General features: G+C 45.8%; 1 protein-coding gene across 1 annotated transcript; it reads left to right on the top strand.

Annotated features, from left to right (window-relative positions):
• Nucleotides 1-2673: 2673 nt before the first annotated feature.
• LOC311104376 (excitatory amino acid transporter 2-like) lies at nt 2674-14820 on the top strand (the record flags this gene model as incomplete). The annotated part of the gene is made up of 10 exons (XM_084146193.1): nt 2674-2848; nt 5417-5569; nt 5835-6091; nt 9213-9318; nt 9530-9656; nt 11431-11664; nt 12924-13118; nt 13479-13613; nt 13902-14340; nt 14524-14820. 10 exons carry the CDS (start codon nt 2674-2676, stop codon nt 14818-14820), a joined length of 2118 nt encoding a protein of 705 aa, XP_084002319.1.
• Nucleotides 14821-16418: the final 1598 nt, after the last annotated feature.

Raw genomic sequence — 16418 nt, 5'->3', positions numbered from 1 at the left:
TAAACCCATTGACTGTCTGCTTTTATGTATATAGTCTCTTGTAAAAGACTGACATTAATATAGCTAACAAGCCTGCATGCAAGATACTGTTCTGGGTGCTGAGATTATGATGAATGTATAACGAAGCATATTACTCATCTGTGATATAATGTGATATGATGTAACATAAACTAATATGACTAGTCCCTATGTCTAGCTCCGGTCCAGGGCTACATGTGGATTATCTTCTCTGTCGGTCTGTTGGAGGCTAGCTCTGGTCCAGGGCTACATGTGGACTATCTTCCCTTTCAGTCTTTTGGAGGCTAGCTCTCGTCCAGGGTTACATGTGGACTATCTTCCCTGTCGGTCTGTTGGAGGCTAGCTCTGGTCCAGGGCTACATGTGGACTATCTTCCCTGTCGGTCTGTTGGAGGCTAGCTCTCGTCCAGAGCTACATGTGGACTATCTTCCCTTTCAGTCTATTGGAGGCTAGCTCTCGTCCAGGGTTACATGTGGACTATCTTCCCTGTCGGTCTGTTGGAGGCTAGCTCTCGTCCAGAGCTACATGTGGACTATCTTCCCTTTCAGTCTATTGGAGGCTAGCTCTCGTCCAGGGTTACATGTGGACTATCTTCCCTGTCGGTCTGTTGGAGGCTAGCTCTCGTCCAGAGCTACATGTGGACTATCTTCCCTTTCAGTCTATTGGAGGCTAGCTCTCGTCCAGGGTTACATATGGACTATCTTCTGTGTCGGTCTGTTGGAGCCTTGGAGGATAGCTCCCACTCCCACTTTTCAGGCCGTTCCTACATTTCCTGGAGACGGAAAATAATCCCTTAGTCCTAGGAAGAAGATGGATTTGTAACACGGCTACAGCAGGCTACAGGTCGTTTAGCATGTCACTGCAGTTTATGCGCTGTTCAATCTTCAGGATATATCCTCATTACATGATGCAGGAGGCATCCTGTCGTTTGGTAGGAAAATGAGTCAGCCACAGAGATCTTATTAAATTCCTACTGTATATGTAATTCTATGGGGTCGGGTCCTCTGTCTGACCTCCTCCAAGGTCTTAATACCCATCCTAAGAGCTGTAGACCTGGGCTGTCTTTGGCACTGCCATCCTACTGAACACAAAGTATTGTCACTGAGATCTGTGTCCCAAATGGTACCCTTTTCCCTTTATAGTGCACTACTTTTGGCCAGACCCCTATGGGCCCTGGTGAACTGTACATTATATAGAGAAAAGAGTGCTATTTGGGATGCACATAAACACTCTGTGTGTTCTGTGTTTTCAGATAGTACAGTGATTGTGCAGTTCATCAGGTCATGGTGGGGTTTCTGACTCACCCTCCAACAATAGGACTGCTGGTTAATTGGAGTACAGTACATTGTCTCCTGGATGTTTGTAAACATTGTTCTTAATGTTAAGAATGAAATGAATTTTGCAAAGAGGATTGGTGCAGTAACAGAAACAGGGAGCCCCCTCCTCCCCTCCCCTTCCCCACTGCCCAGTTCAAAAGGGATTATATCTCTCTGCTATTGAAACTTGGTTTTAAAAGAGTTTCTCCTTCCCCCCCATTTTTTTTTGCATTTGCCGGCAATCCCACTTTACTGTTGTTGGACTTATACGTGAGATGAAGACAAGCTGATGAACAGAGCAGGGAAAGAGAGCGTGATGGAGAGAGGCGAGGTCAAAGGGTGAGGTCCATAGAGAGTGGAGGAGGTAAAGAAGGAAGGAGAGAGGTAATAAAAGGAGGTTAGACTAGACTGGTCTACATGCATGTTGGTGAGTGTTTTCTCTATTCTTCCTTATGTAGAAATGCCTTCTGCATGGCTGATGGATTATAATCATGTGCGATTGTCCAGCGGAGGCAGTCTGTTTGTAAATGTGCCACTCAGGTTCCAGACGCTGACTTCACACACCGCCATGTTGCTCTCCAGATGTGTTTATCTCTGGTGGGAGGGGGATTCATCATCACTCTCTACACTCTGTTGGAACTGGTGTTGCTGGTCACTGCATTGGAATACTGGAACAGACAAACTAAGCAGACTGAGTAGGAATTAGTTGAATATTATTCTAATGTATCAAACCAGATCAGATTTACATTGCTTACATAATATTGGTGCTTTTATGGAAAGGTCTTATTAGGATTGTACGCCTACCTATTGTTTTGACTATGTTTGATCCTCTCTAGTCTGATATCTGATGTTAGGCTGGATGTTCCTTCTCTGACAGAAGTGGGGGTTTGGTTTAGGTGGTGATGGATGGGTGACTTGAATAGAATCCTGCACCCTCACTCACATTTTCAGATTATCGTTGATCATTCGCATGACATGACTCACAGATGATTGTCAGAGCGCTTTGTTACTCCGCCTCTCTCCGTCTCTCTCCCAATTATTTCCATCCGTCTTTCTCCACCTCCATATCCTGTTTTATTCAGATTGTGGGTACATTCCTTCTCAATGTAATGACATTTATCAGACCTTAACCTGACTGATCTGTCAGATCTATGTTACTCATCTTAATCAACAGCACCCAAAGGCAACAATATGGTGGAAGTTTCCCCAAGCCAATAGAAAGGCTAACTGAAATGCTTACACCAGAGGAAGAGGCATGGGGCTGTTTTCTGACCAGGCAGATGTGTGCTCTCACAGTACACCTCCCTCTCTCACCCTCTCCCTCTCTACCACAGACAGGATGACGAATCAGCAGCCAGCCCACCAGTCTAATAAGGCTCATTATGATGAGGCACTGCCACCCATTGTTGGCGCTGGAGTGTTGGACTTGTTGGAGCCCAAACTTCCCAAGAGTTTCTTGGGAACCTACTGTGGCTTCCTCATCCGAAACTCACTGCTGGCCCTCACTATACTGGGTAGGTGACTACCTCGCTTCACGGCAATACACACAATACCCCATAATGACAAAGCAAAAACAGGTTTTTAGACATTTTTGCAAATGTATAAAAAATAAATAACTTAAATATCACATTTAAATAAGTATTCAGACACTTTATTCAGTACTTTGTTGAAGCACCTTTGGCAGTGATTACAGCCTCGAGTCTTCTTGGGTATGACGCTACAAGCTTTGCACACCTGTATTTGGTGCGTTTCTCCCATTCTTCTCTGCAGATCATCTCAAGCTCTGTCAGGTTGGATGTGGGCATCGCTGCACAGCTCTTTTCAGGTCTCTCCAGAGATGTTTGATCGGGTTCAAGTCCTGGCTCTGGCTGGGCCACTCAAGGACATTCAAAGACTTGTCCTGAAGCCACTCCTGCGTTGTCTTGACTGTGTGCTTAGGATTGTTGTCCTGTTGGAAGGTGAACCTTCGCCCCAGTCTGAGGTCCTGAGCACTCTGGAGCAGGTTTTCATCAAGGATCTCTCTGTACTTTGCTCCGTTCATCTTTCCCTCATTCTCCCAGTCCCTGCCACTGAAAAACATCCCCTCAGCATGATGCTGCCACCACTATGCTTCACCGTAGGGACGGTGCCAGGTTTCCTCCAGATGTGACTCTTGGCATTCAGGCCAAAGAGTTCAATCTTGGTTTTATCAGTCCAGAGAATCTTGTTTCTTATGGTCTGAGAGTCCTTTAGGTGCCTTTTGGCAAACTCCAAGCAGGCTGTCATGTGCCTTTTACTGAGCAGTGGCTTCCGTCTGGCCACTCTACCATAAAGGCCTGATTGGTGGAGTGCTGCAGAGATGGTTGTCCTTCTGGAAGGTTCTCCCATCTCCACAGAGGAACTCCGGAGCTCTGTCAGAGTGACCATTGGGTTCTTGGTCACCTCCCTGACCAAGGCCCCTCTCCCCCGATTGCTCAGTTTGGTCGGGCGGCCAGCCCTAGGAAGAGTCTTTGTGGTTCCAAACTTCTTCCATTTAAGAATAATAGAGGCCACTGTGTTCTTGGGGACCTTCAATGCTGCAAAACAAATGTGGTAACCTTCCCCAGATCTGTGCCTCGACACAATCCTTTCTCGGAGCTCTACGGACAATTACAGACTACAATCTATTACAGACTACAAAGGGAAGCACAGCCGCGAGCTGTCCAGTGACACGAGCCTACCAGACGAGCTAAATCACTTATATGTTCACTTCGAGGCAAGCAACACTGAAGCATTCAGGAGAGCATCAGCTGTTCTGGACTGAAAAGATTTGGCATGGGTCCTCAGATCCTCAGAAAGTTCTACAGTTGCACCATTGAGAGCATCCTGACTGGTTGCATTACTGCCTGGTATGGCAACTGCTCGGCCTCCAACCACAAGGCACTACAGAGGGTAGTGCGTACGGCCCAGTACATCACTGGGGCCAAGCTTCCTGCCATCCAGGACCTCTATACCAGGCGGTGTCAGAGGAAGGCCCTAAAAATTGTCAAAGACTCCAACCACCCTAGTCATAGACTGTTCTCTCTGCTACCGCACGGCAAGCGGTTCCGGAGCACCAAGTCTAGGTCCAAAAGGCTTCTTAACAGCTTCTACCCCCAAGCCGTAAGACTCCTGAACAGCTAATCAAATTGCTACCCAGACTATTTGCATTGCCCCCCCCCCCCCCTCCTTTACACTGCTGCTACTCTCTGTTTATTATCTATGCATAGTCACTTTAACTATACCTACATGTACAAATTACCTCAATTACCTCGACTAACCGGTGCCCCTGCACATTGACTCTGTCTTTTTACTGTTATTTTACTGCTTTTATTTTTTACTTATCTATTGTTTACTTAACAATTATTTTTCTTAAAACTGGATTGTTGATTAAGGGCTTGTAAGTAAGCATTTCACTGTAAGGTCTACAACTGTTGCATTCGGCACATATGACAAATAACATTTGATTTGATTTGATTTGAATTCCTTCAACCTCATGGCTTGGTTTTTGCTCTGACATGCACTGTCAACTGTGGGACCTTATATAGACAGGTGTGTGCCTTTCCAAATCATGTCCAATCAATTGAATTTACCAATCAAGTTGTATGAACATCTCAAGGATGATCAATGGAAACAGGATGTACCTGAGCTCAATTTCGAGTCTCATAGTAAAGGGTCTGAATACTTATGTAAATAAGGTATTTCTGTTTTTTATTTTAAATACATTTGCAGAAAAATCTGAAAACCTGTTTTCGCTTTGTCATTATGGGGTATTGTGTGTAGATGAATGAGGAAAAACATTTTTTAAATCAATTTTAGAATAATGCTGTAACGTAACAAAGTGGGGAAAAAGTGAAGGGGTCTGAATACTTTCCGAATGCACTGTGCACTTACTGTAACTCCCCCTGGAATGGAAATGAAACCCAATGAGTTAGACGCTGTGATTATAAACCCTCTCGAAATGCTCTTCTAAAGCATTTCACTGGAATCTCTCCTCTCTGCGCTCTCACAGAAGCTGTAAGGGTGACAGAGGCAACCATTGTGTGGCTGTTGTGCTAACTCCTCTCCTCTGTGCACTGTGACAGGTGTAATAGCGGGGTCGCTGTTTGGGATGCTGCTGCGGTATGTTTCTATTACAGACCCCAACACCCTAATGCTGGTGTCCTTTCCTGGAGACATCCTCATGAGGATGCTGAAGATGCTCATCTTGCCCCTCATCATCTCCAGCCTCATCACAGGTACACCATTGTAGTACACAGCACACACGTGCCTGCACACACACACACACACACACACACACACACACACACACACACACACACACACACACACACACACACACACACACACACACACACACACACACACACACACACACACACACACACACACACTCACACACACAAACACACACACACACACACACACACACACACACACACACACACACACACATGCAGGTGGAAGGTGCCCTGCTCATCAGCCTGTCTCTCTCCCTCCCAGGTCTGGCTGGTCTGGATGCTCGTTCCAGTGGGAGGATGGGCTCCAGGGCCATGGTCTACTACATGTCCACTACAGTCATCGCTGCCATCCTGGGGGTCATCCTGGTCCTGGGGATCCACCCGGGAAACCCCAAACTCAGGAGCAGTCAGGAGCAGAACGCCGCCCCCAAGAACCAAGAGGTCAGCAGTCTGGATGCCTTCCTGGACCTCATCAGGAACCTGTTCCCTGAAAACCTGGTGCAGGCCTGCTTCCAACAGGTAGGACCCAGACCCAGAACTAGACCCATACCCATACCCAGAACTATACCCAGACCCCATCAAACAATGGATGTTCAGTTGTTATTGTGAGATGTGGATCCTATCAAAGCCTGACTTTAATGACCAGCATTGGGAATGTGTGGCTTATGGGGCAATTGTGTCTAATTCGCAAATGATTGTCTCAGTGCCTTCAGAAAGTATTCACATCACTTTACTTTTTCCACATTTTGTTGTGTTACCAAGTGGGATTAAAATTGATTTAATTGTAATAGTTTTTGTCAACGATCTACACAAAATACTCTGTAATGTCAAAGTTGGAAAAAAATTAATAAAAAAACACTAATATATCTTCATTAGATAAGTATTCAACCCCCTGAGTCAATACATGTTAGAGTCACCTTTGTCAGCGATTACAGTCTTTCTGGGTAAGTTTCTAAGAGCTTTGCACACCTGCATTGTACAATATTTGCACAAAATTCTTCAAGTTCTGTCATGTTGGTTGTTGATCATTGCTAGACAGCTATTTTTAAGTCTTGCCATAGATTTTCAAGCCAATTTAAGTCAAAACTGTAACTAGGCCAATTAGGAACATTCAATGTCGTCTTAGTAAGCAACTCCAGTGTATATTTGGCCTTGTGTTTTAGTTTATTTTCCTGCTGAAAGGTGAATTTGTCTCCCAGTGTCTGTTGGAAAATAGACTGAACCAGGTTTTTCATTAGGATTTTGCCTGTGCTTAGCTCTATTCCGTTTCTTTTTATCATAAAAAACTCCCTAGTCCTTGCCGATGACAAGCATACCCATAACATGATGCAGCCACCACCATGCTTGAAAATATGAAGAGTGATACTCAGTGATGTGTTGTTTTGGATTTGCCCCAAACATAACACTTTGTATTAAGGACATTAAGTTCATTTCTTTGCCACATTTTTTGCAGTTTTACTTTAGTGCCTTACTGCAAACAGGATGCATGTTTTGGAATATTTGTATTCTGTACAGGCTTTCTTCTTTTCACTCTGTCAATTAGGTTAGTATTGTGGAGTATTGTGTAGTAACTACTCAGTTTTCTCCTATCACAGCTAATAAACTCTGTAACTGTTTTAAAAAGGTGCCCTTCTTTGCGAGGCATTGGAAAACCTCCCTGGTCTTTGTGGTTGAATCTGTGTTTGAAATTCACTGCTCAACTGAGGGACCTTACAGATAATTGTATGTGTGGGGTACAGAGATGGGGCGGCAGGTAGCTTAGTGGTTAAGAGCGTTGTGCCAGTAACCGAAAGGTCGCTGGTTCTAATCCCCGAGCCGACTAGGTGAAAAATCTGTCAATGTGCCCTTGAGCAAGGCACTTAACCTTAATTGCTCCTGTAAGTCGCTCTGGATAAGAGCGTCTGCTAAATGACTAATAATTTATTTAGATGAGGTAGTCATTGTTAAACCCTGTTATTGCACACAGAGTGAGTCCATGCAACTTATTATGTGACTTGTTAAGCAAATTTGACTTTTGAATTGCCATAACAAAGGGGTTGAGTACTTATTGACTCAAGACATTTCAGCTTTTCATTTGTAATTAATTTGTAAACATTTCATAATTCCACTTTGACATTATGGGGTATTGTGTGTAGGCCAGTGACAAACAATCTAAATGTAATCTATTTTAAATTTAGCCTGTAACATAAAAAAATGTCAAGGAGAGCTAATACTTTCTGAAGGGACTGTATATGCACAGACTAGTTCCTATAAAGGAGTGGCTTATGTCATCATGGAAGTAGAATTGTGCTTTAGAGTAGAGAATACGTTCTATCTGATGTGCATATCTAGTCAGCAGCATATCTAGAGCTTGGGACTATAAGGTGCTGTCTGCAAAAATATGATTCTGAGATAATTGGCTTTAAAGTTCAGAACCCTCATTGGTTTGAATGGTGTCAGCAATTCTTTCATTGTATTCTTTTGAATTTAACAACATGAATTGGGGTATTTATAGTACTATATAAAGTACCAGTCAAAAGTTTGGACACACCTACTCATTCAAGGGTTTTTCTTTATTTTTACTATTTTCTACATTGTAGAATAACCATGAAATAACACATGTGGAATCATGTAGTAACCAAAAAAGTGTTAAACAAATCAAAATATATTTGATATTTTATATTCTTAAAATAGCCACCCTTTGCCTTGATGACAGCTTTGCACACTCTTGGCATTCTCTCAACCAGCTTCATCTGGAATTATTTTCCTATAGTCTTGAAGGAGGAATGAGACTAAGATGTCTTATTTAAGATCTTTGAAGAGGTAGGCTTTCAGACGTTTTCAGAAGATGGGCAGGGACTCTGCTGTCCTAGCATCAGGGGGACATGATCCTGTGCTCAGATGGCTGACCACAGGATAGAACAGGAGAGGACAGGAGACTACAGGACATGATAGGGCAGGACAAGACAGAACAGACTCTTTCTTTGTGATTCACAAAGCAACGCTGCCTGGCAGATATGACTGCTGTTTATCCAAGCAGGCAGATCATCAGTTGCCTTCTTTTGTCCAAATCCTGTGTTTTTTCTCTCTCTCTCCTTATAGCTCTCTATCTCTCTCTCTCTTTCGTGTGTGTGTCTGAATGATTAGAAATGCTTTTCTGTGTTATACTGGGTGAGGGTCAGACCTTCTGTCGGTGCTAATCTCTTTACAGCTGCGTTGGGTTGTCTTCATTTACTACAGTAAGGCATCTGCCTAGTGTGTGTATGTGTGTGTGTGTGTGTGTGTGTGTGCGTGTGTGCGCATGTGCATGTGTGTGTGTGTGTGTGTGTGTGTGTGTGTGTGTGTGCTGTTCAGCCCTGGGCTTATAGGGATCTTTTCTCTTGCTGTGTGCTATCACTGCGTTTGTCCTCATCAGAGATTCATTGATATTGTAATTACTTTTGCAGATCAGCCAAGAAATTGCATGACGATCCCCTGCCCCCTTTTCCATCTTTCATCTTCTCTTTACCTCTCTCTCTCTACCTCTCTCTCTCTCCCCCTCTCTCTCTCCCCCTCTCTTCTTCGCTGTCTGCATAAACATCTCTCTCATCTCTCTGGTGGTTGCTCTCTCTCTCTCTCTCTCTCTCTCTCTTTCTCCCCCCCCCCACCCCTCTCTCTTCAGGTTCAAACAGTAGCAAAGAAAGTGTCAGTGATACCTCCGAACCAGACAGAACCTGTCATAGTCAGCAAGAAGAAACTGGAGTTCAAATGGGGCATGAATGTTCTGGGTGAGAGAATGCTATGGTTCTTTCCTCTCTATTCACTGATTGGGCAACAATGTCCTGTTCGGTTCCCCTCTCTTTCTGTTGATTGGACGGAATACTATTATGTCTATTTCCTATTGTTTCATTGGTTTAGATATATTCATCATTCGTATTGAGAGAGCACATTGGTTATTTATGAACAGAAGATTTAATGTTGTAATTATGTTTTCTGAAGGTTTAATTGGGTTCTTCATCACATTTGGAATGTGCATGGGGAAGATGGGAGAGAAGGGGAAGCTCATGTCAGAGTTCTTCAACATCCTCAACGAGATCATCATGAAGATGGTGGGCATGATCATGTGGTACGTGTCTCTTTGTGTCTTCCTGGCTGTGTCTTCCTGTCTGTGTCCCTGTCTGTGTCCTTGTCTGTGTCTCTCTCGGTGTCCCTGTCTGTGTCTTCCTGTCTGTGTCCCTGTCTGTGTCCCTATCTGTGTCCCTGTGTCTTCCTGTATGTGTCTTCCTGTCTGTGTCCCTGTCTGTGTCTTCCTGTCTGTTTCTTCCTGTCTGTGTCCCTGTCTGTGTCTTCCTGTATGTGTCCCTGTCTGTGTCTTCCTGTCTGTGTCCCTGTCTGTGTCTTCCTGTCTGTGTCTTCCTGTCTGTGTTGCCCTGTCTCTGTCCCTGTCTGTGTCTTCCTGTCTGTGCCCCTGTCTATGTCTTCCTGTCTGTGTCCCTGTCTGTGACCATGTCTGTGTCCCTGTCTGTGTCTTCCTGTCTGTGTCCCTGTCTGTGTCTTCCTGTCTGTGTCTTCCTGTCTGTGTTGCCCTGTCTCTGTCCCTGTCTGTGTCTTCCTGTCTGTGCCCCTGTCTATGTCTTCCTGTCTGTGTCCCTGTCTGTGACCATGTCTGTGTGCCTGTCTGTGTCTTCCTGTCTGTGTCCCTGTCGGTGTCTTCCTGTCTGTGTCCCTGTCTGTGACCCTGTCTGTGTCCCTGTCTGTGTCTCTGTATGGGTCTGTTTTTCCTCCAGTGGAACAATGGCTGCAGTGCTGAAAAACATTCTATGGACAGTGATGAATTCACTGACAGTCATGAATAAGGGGAGGACTGCGTACATGAGAAAAATGGTGGGAACTGGGACCAGGGGCAGAGAGAGGATTGGAAAGGGGAGAAATATAGGGAGAAGGATTCCCTAAGACATGACAGTGTGTGGAATGCTGAGGACTAGCAGGAGTGGGAGCAGAGCAGAAGCCTTTCTGGTTCCCAGGGGGGAGAGGGTGGAACAGGTCCAGAACGTAATTAATCCACAGACAGGAAAGGAGCCACTAGCTGCTCAGCAGGCCAGCACAGATCAGAGCGCAGACAGACTGATGCAGGGCAGGACAGAGGTACTTGGTGAGATCCATGTCCTTGGAGAGCGATGAAGGCCTTGATGCTTTGCAGGACAGTAGCAGACAGTCCAGTTACATTAAAAGAGCGAGGGAAAAGAGAGAGAAAGGGGGAGAGACAGAGAGACTTCACAGGACACTGGCCAGTACCACTGAGAGAGAGAAAAACATATCCCCCCTCTCTCTCTCCCCCTCTCTCTCTCTCTCTCTCTCTCTCTCTCTCTCTCTCTCTATCTCTCTCCACCACAAAGAAGCACCTACTCAGGGGCCATCTTGATGCGCAGCACATTTTCCAAAGAAACTGTGTTCTCCATACCACAAACCCAATGTAAACCACCCATTTTACACACTAAACACATTACTCACTACTAGGCCTACAGAGCTGGCCAAACAAACCAGCATATATATACAAATAACATGTCATACACAGTACACTAAACACACTGGTCATACACAGTATACTACATACTCTACCAAACAACTCTGGCTAAATGCCATCTTCCTCCCAGATCAACACACAGTACATCCCTTACACCTCAGATGCTAAGGTTGTGTTGCTATGACCTTTGACCTGCCCAGCTGTGGTTCCTTAGCACCTAGTCCCACTGCCTGTTTAGTATTGATGCCATAGGTGGGGTGTGTCTCAATAATCTAAAGTGGTTTCCTCTCCCCATATATTTTCCTTCACTTGCAATATTCTGGAAGAACCCTCCTCATTACCAGTGGTGTGTTGACCCTCCATGTTGTGTCTTCAGGTACTCTCCAGTTGGTATTGCCTCTCTGATCTCAGGGAAGATAGCAGCCATCGGGGACCTGGAGGTGGTGGCCAGACAGCTGGGCATGTACATGGTGACTGTCATAGTGGGCCTGATGATCCATGGGGGCATTATCCTGCCACTCATCTTCTTCACCATCACAAGGAAGAGCCCCTTCACCTTCTACTCTGGGATCTTCCAGGCCTGGATCACTGCCCTGGGCACCGCCAGCAGGTAGAGGAGGGAGGAACACTCTAGGGAGGGTTGGGTGTGTGTGGAGGGTGGGCGTATATACTATGTTTAGCCAATTTGTGCTGGTGTGTATTTTCCTTAGTAGCACTGCATGATACTGTATGGCATCAGGTACCGTAGTAAATGTGATGGAGGGGTGTTATGTTACTGTGTATTGGTTGCTGGGCTATTTAGGTTAACCCAGAATAAGAGGGCTGACAAACTAGAGCTGCAGAGCCAACTGTGCATGAATCTGGGTGATCCCAGACCAGCTCTGTCTGACAGACACACAGACAGACAGACAGATTGACATACCCTGTGTTGTAAATGTCTGGGGCTCTGGATAAGGTTGGATGGGCCAAACTGGCCGTGTTTCCGCTGCTTCTGAATCTGTCATGCTGCTCAAACCAACTGTCATTTTGACGCATTATGGAGGCTTTAGAGAATAAGAGTAATCCTATCAACTTTCTCTAATTATATTATGACCTGGGCTTAGCTTGGGCTCAAATCAAATTCCTGCAATTCATTCATTGGATTGTAAAATACCCCTGCTGTTATGATGATGCTGTTAGATTTCACCCCTCCTCTCACCCTCTCTGCCCCCCCCCCCTTCTTTTTTTACATTCTCCCTCCCTCACCCTCACCCTCCCTCTCCCTCTCCCTCCCCCTTTCTCCCTCACCTCCCTCACCCCCCCACTCCCTCACTCACCCTCCCTCCCTCCCTCACCCTCCCTAAACCTCTCTCTCTCTCCCTCAATCTCCCTCACCCGCACTCTCCCTCCCTCTCCCTCCCCTACCCTCACTCTCCCTCACCCTCCCTCTCCCTCCCTCCCTCCCTCCCTCCCTCCCTCCCTCCCTCCCTCCCTCCCTCCCTCCCTCCCTCCCTCCCTCCCTCCCTCCCTCCCTCCCTCCCTCCCTCCCTCACTCACTCACCCTCCCCCTCTCCCTCACCATCCCTCACCCTCCCTCTCCCTCCCTCAATCTCCCTCACCCGCACTCTCCCTCCCTCTCCCTCCTTCTCCCTCTCCCTCCCTCACCCTCCCTCTCCCTCACTCTCCCTCACCCTCCCTTTCCCTCACCCTCCCCCACCCTCACTCTCCCTCACCCTCCCTCTCTCTCACTCTTTCTGTCATTATTTTCTTTCTCAATACCTCTCTCTCTATATAATGTCTTTATACCCTCTCTCCCCACTTTTATTTTCTTCCCTTTATCTCTCTCTACCTGTCTTTATCCCTTTCTTACCCACTCTGTCCTTCCCTCAGTGCGGGAACGTTACCTGTCACGTTTCGCTGTCTGGAGGAGAATCTGAAGATCGATAAGCGTGTGACGCGTTTCGTGCTGCCCATCGGAGCCACCATCAACATGGACGGTACAGCCCTGTACGAGGCGGTGGCAGCCATCTTCATCGCTCAGATGAATGACATCAACCTGGACGCAGGACAGATCGTTACTGTCAGGTAGGCCTCTTCTTTACCACTAACACCCCTGGCCCAGGGGGTTTCTTAGGATATTTTTGTGTTGAGGTGTGTTACCTGGGTGTAATATATTATGCTTTTAGATATAGTACTAAAGTGCAGTGATGGTTTTAAGGCTGTCATGCTCGGTATGTATGTAAGAGAAAGCTATGTCCCTTCCTCCATGGCTTTTTGTACCTTGAAATAGTCATGTAACTGTAGGCCTACTGTATCTATCAGTTGTGGTTGCTTACTGATGACTTTTCTGAGTCACATGCTAATGCACTGTGGTGACAATGTCTTGGAATGAGAAACATGTGTGTAACATCCTCTCCCTCTCTCCTTCCCCTCCTCTCCTCCCAGTATGACAGCTACCCTGGCCAGTGTGGGAGCGGCCAGTATTCCCAGTGCAGGCCTGGTCACCATGCTGTTGATCCTTACAGCTGTGGGCCTGCCCACCCAGGACATCAGCCTGCTCATCGCTGTCGACTGGCTGCTGTGAGTCACACATACACAATATATTGGTATTTTATTCAACAATGTGATGACATTAGACTACCATGATTCAATGTTGCTTATTATCTAAATGGAAGAAAACTAGGGTACATCAAGCTCTTTCAAAATGCAACACATATTGTAAACTGTAAAGGGTAGAGTGGTACTTAGCTGTAGATGGCATTGCTGTTGTTGGCATCTACTCATCCATGAGAGCTCCTGTCTGGTAGTGTAACTGTAACACAGTGATCAGTCATGGCTGACTCCAGCATTGTCTGTCTGTTGGGTCAGTGACAGAATGCGTACCTCAATCAACGTGGTGGGCGACTCGTTTGGGGCTGGGATTGTGGACCACCTGTCCAGGGCAGAGCTAGCTGAGATTGACGCGGATCTCCTCTCCCCTGAGGATGAGGAGTTCATCCCCCCGCCCCCTGTCCTCACTGAGATGGACCTGGTGGACCCCATGAGACCTCCCGATTTACCCCCGCGCTCCCCCCGCCCGCCCAAACTAAACCACCACGGCCACTCCAACCTGTCCCAGATCTACTCCATCACCAACTCTCCCCGCTCCGTCCGCTCTCCGTCCCCCCGTTCGGTCCGCTCTCCCTCCCCGCGCTCCAACTGTTCCCACTCCCACTCCCCACGGCCCTCTGCCTTCCGTACCCACTCCCCACGCATTCTCCGCAGAAAAGAGCCTGGCTACTGCGCCCTGCCCAGCCACGACAACCAGGTAGGCTGGCTTCCCATTAATTTACTGCATGGTTACAGCTACAACTAGGGCTCAATCCTAACTTAAGATGTGTGGGTTTCTTGTTTATCATGTATTGATATCAATGGAATATTTGTGTGAAAGTTTGAGTTGGATGGCCCTGTGATGGCCTCTCTCTGACTCTGTTTCTCTTTGTCTTCCCAGATCCCCACACTCCCTCGCTCCCACAGAGAGAGAGACAGAGGGGATAGAGACAGAAGGGAAAGAGACAGGGAAAGAGACAGAGAAAGAGACAGGGAAAGAGACAGGGAAAGAGAAAGTGACAGAGGAAGAGACAGAGAGAGGGAGAGACTGCGGGGGCGAGAGAACGACCGGTATCAGAGCGAGACAGAGGAAGAGGAGGAGAGGGATAGGGTGCTGGATGAAGGGAGTGAAGGAGAAGAGAGTGACGACACCGCTTACGACCGCAGGAACACCATCCTGCCCTGCGACCTGCCCTGATTGGGATGCCTCTATGAAAACACTTCTGTTTTACCACAGTTTTACTACACTTCCCCCATTTTACTGCACTACCACCTAGTTCCACTGTGGTGTTTTTGATAGAGGTCTGGGTTGGTGGATGCAGTGCTCTACAAGTTACTATTTAGCAGTTGTCTGATTTGAGTGTTCTTGTGTGATTTGAGTCTTGTTTGACATGATCAGTGATCGATAAGCTTGCTTTGAGTGATGATGATATTTCGGTTGCTATGGCAACACCCTTTAATAATCGTTAAAGAAGGGTCCATGCCCTAACTTTTGCACTTCAGTGTGCTGCAGAAGGGAGCTTTAACTTAGTGTTGTGTCCTCTGTCAACCCAGCTCTATTCTCTCAGAATCATTGTATTTTTCTAATAATTTTAGCTAGCCAGTTCCTCAACCTTATCCTCTACCCTCTATTGTGGCTGAGAGAGATGCTGTATTGAGATCTTGGTGTTGAGGCTTGTCAATTTGTGTTCAGTGTCAGTTAACGCACAATCATAAATGTTCTCTTCTCAACTTCCAAAAAGTCATCTGTAGAACGTCATCCATCTCCAGCAGTACAGTATAGAATGATTCAACAAATAAATAATAATTATACTTATATGTAAGTTAAAATGTATGATAAACTTGTGTGTAGCAACTATATGTAATTAAAGGGAACAAACACACTGTAGACAAACTATTTTTTATACTATTCTACCTCCTCTCTCCCTCTTCTCTTCCTAGTCTTCTCCTCTACAAACTCAACACTTCACTTGACTTTACCTCAACTTGTACCTCAACTTGTCCTGAAATGACAAATATAATATGGTTATTGTTGTTAATATTGTTATTACTCAGAATTGATGTATGGTTTGTACTTTTTTGTCATTGTCTGGTGTCTGAAATGATGGTTGTTAGTGGTTGTTTTGTTCAACACAGCAGTCTGTCAGTCTGTGTTGCACAGCAGTCAGTTTTCATTTTGGTTCATGTATTAATTTACTTGTTGTTTCATTACTCTTGTACTTCAATTATTTATTGGTTAATGTATTGTTGTAAGAGATATTCTCATTGGTTGTGTCACACTTATTTGTTGTCCTCTGTCCCTCTGAAATGTCTTTCATTGAAGGTCATTACTGCCTACCCAAATCCTCCAGTCTTAATGCAGGTTTGCAGATCCAGGTTGTGTGTATATTGTATGTAATAAAATCTTAGAGATGTATTTAAATTAAACTGTGCACATATTTGTACTATAAAAAGGGGACACACGGCAATATTTAGTGACTAAAGACAGTGATGAAATCCAGTGGACAAGGATATTATTGGATGTTCGAGTTGCAACTGACACACCACTCCTTGCACACACACACACACACACACACACACACACACACACACACACATACACACATCATTACATTCACACATTGATGAGACAAAGACACACAGAGATATGAACACACTTAATCCGCTCAAAAAAGAGTTGGGAATGGGGAAGGAGGGAGGGAAAGAGCGAGGGATGGGAGAGGAGAGGAATAGAAGAGCGGCAGATGGCCAGAAAGACGTCAATCGTACTCATTCTTCCCAGACAGCATAGGGCAC

The sequence above is a fragment of the Coregonus lavaretus genome (assembly GCF_964263955.1).
Source record: "Coregonus lavaretus genome assembly, chromosome: 28".
NCBI lineage: Eukaryota > Metazoa > Chordata > Actinopteri > Salmoniformes > Salmonidae > Coregonus > Coregonus lavaretus.
The sequence above is the reverse complement of the archived record's forward strand: the minus strand, read 5'-3'. Positions and strand labels throughout refer to the sequence as shown.